This window comes from Panulirus ornatus, chromosome 1 (genome assembly GCF_036320965.1).
Source record: "Panulirus ornatus isolate Po-2019 chromosome 1, ASM3632096v1, whole genome shotgun sequence".
NCBI classification, from domain to species: domain Eukaryota; kingdom Metazoa; phylum Arthropoda; class Malacostraca; order Decapoda; family Palinuridae; genus Panulirus; species Panulirus ornatus.
In genome coordinates, this window is record NC_092224.1 from 73,241,015 (window position 1) to 73,253,248 (window position 12,234).

The 12,234-nt window shown below is 39.1% G+C and overlaps 1 protein-coding gene across 1 annotated transcript in view; it reads right to left on the reverse strand.

Moving 5' to 3' along the window:
• Positions 1 to 12,234, reverse strand: part of Gcn5 (Gcn5 acetyltransferase) — a 98,235-nt gene that overhangs the window by 48,821 nt on the left and 37,180 nt on the right. Inside the window, exons 7-10 of the mRNA XM_071663753.1 lie at positions 11,833 to 12,024; positions 7,796 to 7,905; positions 3,278 to 3,392; positions 120 to 303 (exon numbers count right to left, since the gene is read on the reverse strand). Of these exons, the coding sequence (XP_071519854.1) occupies positions 120 to 303; positions 3,278 to 3,392; positions 7,796 to 7,905; positions 11,833 to 12,024 (601 nt within the window). The remainder of the gene's footprint in view (positions 1 to 119; positions 304 to 3,277; positions 3,393 to 7,795; positions 7,906 to 11,832; positions 12,025 to 12,234) is intronic.

The window sequence follows — 12,234 nt, forward strand, 5'->3', positions numbered from 1 at the left end:
GATCCCAACATAATGTCCAGCATACACTATTGTACTAATATGACATTAAAAAGGCATATATGATACAAAAGCATGCCCTTTTTCTTTAATGATCCTAACAATGTGATTAAAAAGCTCACCTTGGCAGCCTCATCTCTAGCAGCATTCTCTGAAAAAAGGACCTCTGGACCAACCATCTTTCTAGGGTCTGTAATGGTGGCAACAACTTCTGCCACTGTCTCCTCTCCCAAGTCTTCTGTCTCTATTCTTATCCTCTTATTACTAGTACTGTCTGATATGTCTTCTCCCTCTCTCTTCTCTCCTCTGAAAGATAGTATATAAAAGTAAATGTGAATAAAGCAAGGTAATTAGGTTAGCAGGATTGAGGGACAGGTTTGTTGGGGTGTGACTTTAAATGGAGAAAACCTTGAGGAAGTGAAGTGTTTTAGATACCAGAGAGTGGTCATGGCAGTGAATGGAACCATGGCAACAGAAGTAAGTCACAAGGTGAATGAGGGTATGAGAATGGTCCTGGGAGCACTGAAGAATGTATGGAAAGAGAGAGCAATTTCTGGATGGTACAAATCGGTATGTTTGAAGGAACACTAGTCCAAGCAAAGTTATATGGATATGATGCATGGGCTATATATACGGATGTTGAGAGCAGGGTGGAAATGTTGGATATGAAATGTTTGAGGACAATATGTGGTGAGGTGATTTCACTGAGTAAGTAATGAAAGGGTAAGATGGACTGAGTATGTAATGAAAGGGTAAGATGGACTGAGTATGTAATGAAAGGGTAAGAGAGATGTGTGGTGATAAAATAGTGTGGTTGAGAAAGCACGGGAGGATGTGCTGATATGGCATGGACTTATGGAGAGAATGAGTGTGGAACAGTTGACAAAGACTTGACAATGAGGATATATGTGTCAGAAGTGGAGGGAACAAGGTAAAAGGGGAGACAAAATTGGATATGGAAGGATGGAGTGATAAAATTTTGAGCGATCAGGGCCTGAACATTCAACAGGGTAAAAGGCATCTATAGAATAGACTGAATTGGAACAATGTGGTATACTGGGATCCAACATGCTGTCTATGAACTGAACCAGGGTATGTGAAGTATCACGGGTAAACCATGGAACGGTCTGTGGGGCCTGGTGGTAGATAGGAAGCTTTGGTTCTGGTTCATTATTCATGACAGCTAGAAAATGAATTTGAGTGAATGCAGCCTTTCTTCGAATGTAGCTGGCACTACCTCCATAATGTGGGACATGGTAATCATGTATAAAAACAGAATCAAGATTAGATAAATAGAGCTTGGCACCATATCTATTTGAGATTTCTTTTTCAATATTTGATTGCCTAATCATCTGAGATTTTTTTTCATATTTGATTGCCACATTAGCGAGGTAGTGTTAGGAACAGATGAAGAAGGGCCACATCCACTCACATTCAATCTCTAACTGTCATGTGTAATGCACCTAAACCACAGCTCCCTATCAACAACCAGGCCCCACAGACCTTGAAATTTATCTACCATTAAATATCATCGGCTGTCTAGGATATGAAACCCTAAGAGCACATATTCTTAAGTTAATATCACACAAAAGAAAAAACTATGACTTTCCTCTTTTTCATAGGGATTGATGAAATCCTCATAAGCATGATGAATTACTATATTGCATATATTACTCCTTGAGCACATCACATTAAGATACATGTTAAATCTTTCCTAGCATTTGGGACTGAAGCTATCAATTTGATTGATCAAGTCCAAAACCCCTTAATGAGGTTCCTGGAAATATTAAGTGCCTCTCCCAATAACAGCAGGGATATGAGGAACTCCTTTGGATCAAGAAGATCCTCAATGACATTGCACTGCTTCGGAACAAGAATATCCTCAATGACACTGCACTGCTTTGGAACGAGAATATCCTAAATGACACTGCACTCCTTTTCATCCAGTAATGATATAGCATTACTGAACGCGACTTTTCATGCATCGGTTACACTCCCATGCTTACTCCAGAAACATCAATCGATACATTTTATTTTTTCATGCTTGTTCACTGTTTGAACACTCACCTCTATCCACTCTGCCTTTGTACAATGGCCCTATGCATGCATTCTGCCAATCCTCTGGCACTTCATCATGATCCATACATACAATGAATATCCTTACCAACCAATCAACAACAAAGTCAGCCACTTTCTTCATAAATTCTACTGCAATACCATCCAAACCTGCCGCCTTGCCAGATTTCATCTTCTGCAAAGCTTTCACTACCTCTCCTCTCTTAACCAAACCACTCTCCCTGACCCTTTCCCTTCACACACCATCCCAACCAAAACACCCTATATATGCCACTCTATCATCAAACACATTCAACAAATCTTCAAAAAACTCACTCCATCTCCTTCTCACCTGTTATTACTTCTCCAATGCCCCCTTCACCGATGTTCCCATTTGTTCTTTCATCTTACAAACATTATTGTTTTAATGATACTCTTTCTCCCAGCTCCTATTTGCCCCTTTTTCAACCCTTGCACCCTACTCTTAACCTACTGCCACATTCTTTAATACACCTCCAAGTCATCTGCACTCAATTAAGATGCAATGTATATCAGATAAAAGATTCATTTTCAGCATTCTATCTATCTATATCTCTGACACCTGTTCCCTTCTGGAGCTCCCTCAAGGGGGTGGCCATGGCAACAGAGTCTCCTTGAATAGTGAACTCCAGTACCGCTTCTTAGCCTTTAGTGCCTCACCCTTATCAGGCCACCGACAAGGAAAGTCCAGTGCAGTGTTTGCAGAGGCTCCTACCTAATGTTCCTACAGACTACTTCTACCTAATGCTCCTACCTAAATGTTCTTATCTCTTGATCCTATAATTTCGCCAAAAGGCGGAGCTAGCACATAGCGCTCACTACAGCAAAATCTAGAGTTACGAAGAATGAGCTGTGTGAGTTAAGTGTTGTCAAATGTTGCATGTGACAAGGAGATTTTGTGTTTGTGGACAGAATGCCAGAAGTGCATGTGTTTGTGAGGCAGAGAGACAAGATAGCTCCATATGTCAGAGGAGTGTAGCTTGACAACCACGGAAAAGCTGGCTCATTATGCAGCTGTCACTAACCCCCCTGATATCTAAGCAGGTGGTACTGGTAATAAAACTCCCTGGTTGCTGGCTGCCTACCAACTACTACCTACCAGATTCTAAGTGTAGTAACAAGATTGTAGAACAATAAGACAGCATAATGCACCACTTTCTCAAAAGAAGTTAACCAAATACAGTACCTCTCATCTTGACGTGGCCTCCTTGCAGTGGCAGGTGTTAGACTAACAGTAGTGTACTGGCCCTCTCCTGGCTGCACCGAGAGCCTCTCAAACTCACCACGTGCTGCAGTACTACCTGCTGGGAAATGTATTGATATATATATCATAATGAACACACCTGCAAAGAATACCTTGTAAATAGCACATTCAGTTAATTTTCCTGTAATATGCATCTGAAATAATGTCAAAACTATGCTTAAATAAGCCACAGTAATGGTGTTACCAGACTACAGCTGCATGTGGTTACCCTGCAAGTGACAAGTTATCTTTGGTCAGGCTATATGAAAAGGCGCACAGTCTCCCCTACTCGTGACTGGAATGCAATCTTGAAGCTGCATAGCCCATAAAAGGAGTCATGGGGTTGGGTTGTTATGATTGCTTAATCACAAATAAATGATATCCATTATGGCAATAATTTTTGCATTATATATTGCCATGCTCAAAAATTATATATATGTACTAAAGAACATGAGTGCTTAGGTGGTAATAACATTATGAAATTGGGAAAGGTTCTATCTAAATTATGTAAAAGTATTCCTAAATGTTTTACAATTCCCTAAGGACAATCTCCTTTAAATTACTATACAATTATTCTTTTTGAGAAAAAAATTATTGATAACATGCTGTACTACTCATCTGCATTCATTCAAGAATTCAAGGTCACGTATTCCCTGCGTGTCATAGAAGGTGACTAAAAGGGGAGGGAGCAGGTGGCTGGAAATCCTCGCCTCTCGTTTTTTTTAATTTTCCAAAAGAGGGAATAGAGAAGGGGGCCAGGTGAGGATATTCCCTCAAAAACTCAGTCCTCTGTTCTTAATGCTACCTAGCTAACACAGGAAATGGCGAATAGTATGAAATGAAAGAAAGATCTTCAGAATGACGATACACTTACAAGTAAAATAAGGTGAAGGCAAAGATGGACAAGTTTGATGGTTTTCTAGCAATATCAGAAGCAACTCAGTTTTCTCATTCAAGAATTCTAGATCCTGAATTCTTAATGCCCTAAGAAACAATTAAAAGTTGCCCGTATGATAAGCTGAGGGCAAAGTTGTGCAAGTCTGATACTATAATAGTCATAATGGTGTGGTACAGATGTGAGGCAAGTGCTGTAAACAAGAAAGTACAAAAAGGTGTGAGGATCACACGTGGTGAAAGGGGGCTGATCAAATAAGAAATGATAGGGTAAGAGAAAAGGGTGGAAATAAGAAGAGTATGACTGAGAGGGATGGTTTGAACATATGGAAAGGATAAGTGAGGAATATGGAAAGGATAAGTGAGAAGTTGACAGAGATGGTATATGTATGAGAAATAGGGGACATGGAGAGGGGGCAGACCAAACTGGAGATGGAAGGATTGTGTGGAAAAGGTTTTAAGGGGGTAAGTTCACACGGGTTAGAGTCAATTGGAAAGATGTGGAACATAAGGGGCAATGAACTGCACTGTCAGTGGACTGATCCAGGTCAGGGAAAAACACAGAAAGGTTGTGGATGGGGTTGAGGATTTGGTACACTGCATATGACAGATACAGAGCAGATGTGAACAAATGAAGCCATTCATGGTACTACCTCACTAATGCAGGGAACAGCAAACAAGTATGGGAAAAAAAATTAACCTCACTGTTTTCTATAAACTTTGAGCCTAAGATCATTACCTGATCATCAAAGGAGCTAAAATGGGTAATAAAACACTGGCTTTTTCTTCACTTTCTAAAGTTATAGATGGAATCAAGCTCTCAAGTTTTCCGAAAATTCCTTAGGATCTCCATTAGAAGGGTAAAGACAAAATATCACCAACTACTATGAAAACATGACACTATGGATTTGAGGAATAACCTAGTTATAAAAAATTCTTTATATAAATTTGAAACACATGGTGGGAGAAAATTAACCACAGGACAATCAAATGTCTATTTATGAAACTTATCATTACTAATCATTAAAACACTTTATCATGTACAGTTACACAAATCTAATAAATACATTATGATTAACATGAAGTTTTAGTTTGTGTAACTCATCCTTAAACTTTAAAGACATTAACCCTTAAAATCTAAAAGGGTTCCCAAGACAAAGGTTTTAAAAAAATCAGTTAATAGGGAAAAAAACATTTGTTGTTGCACATCTCTACATACCAATAATGTGCACCATCCCAGTGAAATGACAACACGAAAAGGGAAACAGTATAAGTACTACAGGGTCCCTAAAGGGGTTATACATATTACCCCACTGTGATATTTGGGTAACTGAAACTCTAGCATCTTTACAGTTGCGAATTACTTATGCTTAGAAAATATGGAGCATCTACACACTGATAAAGTGAGCCTGCTACTCTAAATGAGGACAGAAAGACATAAAATTTACAATTAAGGTGAAAAGCTGTAAGAGTATGGATGTAGTATTCTATCTAACAATCTGACACCCACTCCCTCTGGGAATTCCCATCAAGGGGTGGCCATGGTAAAACTTTCCACTTAACCCTGTTCTTACATGCCTCCCTGGCATACACTATTCCAGGCATTCTTCCATCTTTTCTCTCCCTCCAGTATTCTTCCAATCCATTTCCCCACATCACAGACAGTCTTCCTCTCACACCAACCCCTTTAATTGCATTACCATTAACGCTTCTCGTAAACTAACCATCTTGCATTCTTTCCACACACCCAAACCACCTCAAAGTATTATGTTTCACCCAATCTACCACTTCACAATTCATTCCCTTTGCATTCCCTGCCATACCTCATCTCTTACATAAAACCTCCTTTCTTTTTCCATAAAATCTAGTCATACCACAAGCTCCTCTCAAAGAGCTCATTTCCACAACCTGGATTCTTAACCTCTGTGACTCACCCAATGTCCATGTTTTGGATGCATCAGTCAGGGATGAGAAGACTATGCTGTCCCTCAATCCTCTCTTCATTCCCATATTTACACCTCTACCCTTCATTATCTATTAAGGGACCCAATGACTTCTACCCTATACTGGTCTCTCCCTTATCTCTCCTTCCATATTACTAAACTTACTCAAGACAGCTCCTGACCAGAATGTTTCCAATTTTGGATTTTGGGAATATTTGCATATACATAAAGAGATATCTTGAGGATGAAATCCGAGTCTAAACACAAAATATAGTTATGTTTCATATACACATAGCCTGAAGGTAATTTATACAATATCTTTAATAATTTTTGCACATGATACAAAGTGTGCATAACAATGAACCAACAGAAAGCTAAGGTGTCATAACCTCAGCCGCACATGTGGACAATCTGCAGTTTTTTGGCATCACAGATAAATTGAATAATTTTCTCACACTTATTCACAAATAAGTACTTTACAGTAAAAAAATACAGAAACCATTAATACAACGAAAAAATAATGTGTTTGGGGTACCTAAGCAGCACAGTAGCATCAGCAGAATACCTGTATCAGTTGTTAAACAATAACGACGACAAACAACTGTAAGAGTTCAGGATATATGTGTCAGAGATGGAGGGAATGAGGAGAAGTGGAAGACCAAACTGAAGGTGGAAGGATGGAGTAAAAAAGATTTTGAGTGATCAGAGCCTGAACATACAGGAAGGTGAAAGGCGTCCAAGGAATAGAGTGAATTGGAACAATGTGGTATACTGGGGTCGAAGTGCTGTCAGTGGATTGAACCAGGGCATGTGAAGTGTCTGGGGTAAACTATGGAAAGTTTTGTGGGGCCTGGATGTGAAAAGGGAGCTGTGGTTTCAGTAAATTACACATGACAGCTAGAGACTGAGTGTGAACGAATGTGGTCTTTGTTGTCTTTTCCTAGTGCTACCTCACGCGTGTGTGTGTGTGTGTGGGGGGGTACCATTTCATGTGTGGCAGGGTGGTGACAGGAATGGACGAAGGCAGCAAATATGGATATGTACATGTGTATGTGTGTGCATGTCTGTGTATGTATATGTATGTATACGTTGAAATGTATAGGTATGTATATGTGCATGTGTGGGTGTTTATGTATATACATGTGTATGTGTGTGGGTTGGGCCATTCTTTCGTCTGTTTCCTTGCGCTACCTCACTAACACGGGACTAACGCGGAAGACGGTGACTAAGTATAATAAATTAAGATATAAATAGTAGGGTTAGTGTGATAGGAAAACCAACTGTTAAATGGGGATCTAAAAGAGTGGAACAGTACTGGAGGGAGAGATACTTGGGAAGAATGTGTAGAATTGTGAATGCAAGGGAGGCATGTAAAGAAAGAGATAAGCAGAGACTTTTGTGTGGGCACCCTCTTGATGGGAGTTCCCTATGGAACAGGAGTCAAAGATATATATAGACAGATAGATATATAGACTTCTTTCCATAACTGTTAAGCATGAGCTTTCTCTACTACATCAGTATTACTGTTCTACATAGCTACTCACACTGCATCCTTAAGATCCACACATTCTTACTACCTATTCTGAAATGAAATTAAGTATTACAAAGCATTATGGTACTGCACCTCTTTCAGCAGCTTGGTTGTGAAGGTGTGGAGGTAACTGAGGCCGGTAGTCAGCATCCCAGATTGGGGATGAATTGGAGTACACCTCTTCCTCTAGCATGGACAAGAATCTAAAATGTTTAAAAGAAAGAAGCAGTCATTTACCATATGATTTTTAAATAGAGATTTTAATCCTAAGTAACAACACTAAAAAGCTCTCTCAAAACAGAAAAAACACAAAATCATTTAAAGTGGAGAATGGGTTTTGATTCACAGAAACCCACTTCTATGTTTTAAAAGGGTAAACGATACAAATGCTTAATGTTCCCATCTTCACTTCGTTTCTGGCAACATTCTCGAAATAAAGGAAAATAATACTACTCAAAGGCTCAAGCTAGATCATCTGAATGTGTATAGATATGGATACAATCAGAATGAAAAGAAGGGATAGAATGGAGCTCTGTTTGCTTGGAGAATCTTAAATGCTCTGGCTCAGAGGGAGAAAAAGTTGAGAGTAAGGGGATGGACTGCTTCTGAAATGTGGATGCAGTAAAGTGCAGTGTCAGTAAAAACTGAGAGAATGCTGGGTTGGTACTTCCAATGCATGATCAGTTGTGGGACCATGTTATAATATGCAACGAGTGAGTTCAGGGATGAATGGCTTGGAATGAAAGTAGATGATGAGAAGTAATTACATTTTTGTATGTACAGGGAGTTTTACACTTGAGAGGGCACCATCTCTTGAACATTCTCTACTTTTATACAGCTTATTCAACATAAGAAATCTTCATAAACCACATCCTTTATCATTTTGTTCCATTCATCCATCACGTTTATACTATAAAAGTACTTCTTTACATCTTTTTAGCAAGTTTCTTGTTTAATTTCATGTTATGGCCTTCAGCTGCTCTATCCCTACATCTCTCAAAAAACTGGGTTATAATCAGTCATTATGCACCAAGAAGTGCAAGAAGTGAAGATAATAATGCACTCTGGAAGGAGGTAACGAAGGTCTGATGCATGGGATCAAATCTTAAGAGCAAGGGGATCAGCATGCCAGGATGGGGGAAGTGGGTCACAGGGTGGAGGAGGGGGTGAAGGTTCTGGGAGTGTTGAAGAATGTGCAAAAGGAGAGAACATTATCTTGGAGAGTAAAAATGAGTATGTTTGAAGGGACAGAAGTTCCAACAGTATCGTATGGTTGCGAGGCATGGGCTAAAGATAGGATTGTACGGAGGAGGGTGGATGTATTGAAAATGAAATGTTTGAGGACAAAATGCGGTGTGAAGTGGTTTGATCAAGTATGTAATGAAAGGGTAAGAGAAATGTGTGGAAATAAAAAGAGTATGGTTGAGGGAGCAGAAGAGGGTGTGTTGAAATGGTTTGGGCATATGGAAAGAATGTGCACATGTGTGTGTGTGTGTGTGTGTGTGTGTGTGTGTGTGTGTGTGGGTGGGGGGTTTGGCAAAAAGGTGTAGAACTATTTCTCTTATGTTAATGTTTCTTGATAATTCTTTCATAATGATTTGGTTGATAATAAGATGTGCTTCAAAGTTATCTCGGGACAAATTAAAGTTCTTAGTATTGGCAATTAAGACAAATTCAGTGACATTACAGGTAGCATAATCGAAAGAGGGGTACGACGTGAGTGGGTTGTTAAGGCCTACAGTGTTTAGTGATCACATCTTTGTGGTCATCCGTGCGTACCGAATGATACTGCCAATAGCATCTCTCAATTACTGATTTACCAGCCTAGCAAATGATGCATCTTTACATGCTTTACATTTGACAGCATAAACACTTCCAATCTTTTAATATTTTGGATGACATAATTAAGGTCTTACTGATAGTTATTGTACTAGAACATTAAAAAAACTTCCTTTTTTAGTACCTGTCTTACATTTGCTAAGTTAGGAGAATAGGACAACACTAAACATTTAGACCCATCATCCTTTTCCATATTTTTTGTTATTAGATGCAGAAAATGTCTTCCCAGCTTTCCAGTAGGCCTTGTTCACAAACTGGTTAGGATAACATAACTGTCTGAAGATATGTCTTATAAGACTACATTCATCTACTGGACTTATGGGGTCACATATCTGTAATGCTCTTAAACACATAGACATAACTACAAACATTTTTACAGAAGTACTGAAAAATAATGAACATAGGTCGCAGAGGTGATAGGCTTACTGTAAATCTTAAAGTCAAGTAATCAAATTTCCTAGTTATCAACGCATCAAGAAACAGCAATTTGCATTCTTTTTCCTTCAATCTTAAATTTGATGGTGGTGAAAGTTATTTTAATCATTAAAGAAAACATCACAATCTTGGGAAAATGGCAACAAGGACCACACTTCATCAACATATCTACACCATATTTTTGTATAATTACTGAGTCAAGTTGGAATTTCAGTCTTAAAGGATTCCTTGAATAACTTACTGAGGATAGGACTAAGGGAATATCCCATGGCAAGACCAAATTTCTGACTATGTAAATTACCTTCATCATCTTGGAAAACGTTATTGGAAACACAAAGCTCTACTAAGTCAATGTAAGTTTTTCATGGGCAGGGGCAATGCAAGATTGAGATCAGGTAATTAGCGAAACACCTTAACAATATTCAACGAAAAATCTCTCCATCAAATGTTTTTAATATCATAGATGTTGTAACAAGGATAGGAGCATTAATTTCCCAGAGCATAAACTCATCAATTTTGATGTGAATTCCCTTTTCACTTGAGTCCCCTTTGATGAAACCGTCATATACCTATGAATAAAATTATCTGATCTCAGAGTTGCCTTACCCCAGTCCATAAAAACTCTCACTGACTTAGTAGCGCTTTGTGTTTCCAACAATGTTTTCTGTATAGGAGCTAGGAATCCTTGCTCTTTGCCACACTATAATGTTGAGGACCCCAGGTATGCAAAATTGATACCCTTATGTTTATATCCATTTGATCCTTAGCACTCATGTCTATATCCACTTAATCCATATCCCTTGTCATTGGGAGAGTTAATAAAAAAGATATATACAAATATATAAAGGTTATATATAAAGGTGAGTTTGAATGGAGAAAAACTGGAGGAAGTGAAGTGTTTTAGATATCTGGGAGTGGATCTGTCAGCGGATGGAACCATGGAAGCGGAAGTGGATCATAGGGTGGGGGAGGGGGCGAAAATTTTGGGAGCCTTGAAAAATGTGTGGAAGTCGAGAACATTATCTCGGAAAGCAAAAATGGGTATGTTTGAAGGAATAGTGGTTCCAACAATGTTGTATGGTTGCGAGGCGTGGGCTATGGATAGAGATGTGCGCAGGAGGATGGATGTGCTGGAAATGAGATGTTTGAGGAAAATGTGTGGTGTGAGGTGGTTTGATCGAGTAAGTAACGTAAGGGTAAGAGAGATGTGTGGAAATAAAAAGAGCGTGGTTGAGAGAGCAGAAGAGGGTGTTTTGAAATGGTTTGGGCACATGGAGAGAATGAGTGAGGAAAGATTGACCAAGAGGATATATGTGTCGGAGGTGGAGGGAACGAGGAGAAGAGGGAGACCAAATTGGAGGTGGAAAGATGGAGTGAAAAAGATTTTGTGTGATCGGGGCCTGAACATGCAGGAGGGTGAAAGGAGGGCAAGGAATAGAGTGAATTGGAGCGATGTGGTATACAGGGGTTGACGTGCTGTCAGTGGATTGAATCAAGGCATGTGAAGCGTCTGGGGTAAACCATGGAAAGCTGTGTAGGTATGTATATTTGCGTGTGTGGACGTGTGTATGTACATGTGTATGGGGGGGGGGGTTGGGCCATTTCTTTCGTCTGTTTCCTTGCGCTACCTCGCAAACGCGGGAGATAGCGACAAAGTATAAAAAAAAAAAAAAAAAAAAAAAAAAAATACAAAAAAACCTCTATGTGAATGGCTGCTGTCTACTAGCATGCATAAAACCTTCCAACAGCTTAATGATGAATCTTTCCTTACTCAGTCAAAGATTTCAAAAAAAATACAGAACAGGTCTCATCAATGGAAAGACATCTAAATAAAACTGCTATACAATTTGTCTTACCTTGGAAAATGATTAAGAAGCAACAACTTCTTCTCTGCTGGCATCTTGTCTTTTTCGGCTCTAAATTTATCCAGCAGCTGCTTGCGTAAAGTATGAAAAACAGCTCGTAGAAAAGTTCTACCAAATATTGCAGTAGTTTCATGATGAGGAAGGGAATCACACAGTTGTGGAATGTAGCTAAAGCACAACCACCTGAAAAAGATAAAATATTTTTTCAGTGTACCCAACAGGAAAAAGGAATGTCAGATTATCTAACATGCCTGCAAATCCTGAACTTCTGTAAAGAAAAATTTATAGAGAAAAATATTCATTATCAAAACACACAATAACTTCTCAGTGGGCATTTTATCATCCTCAGCTGTAAATTCATCAAGCAGATGTTTGCATGATGTACGACAACAG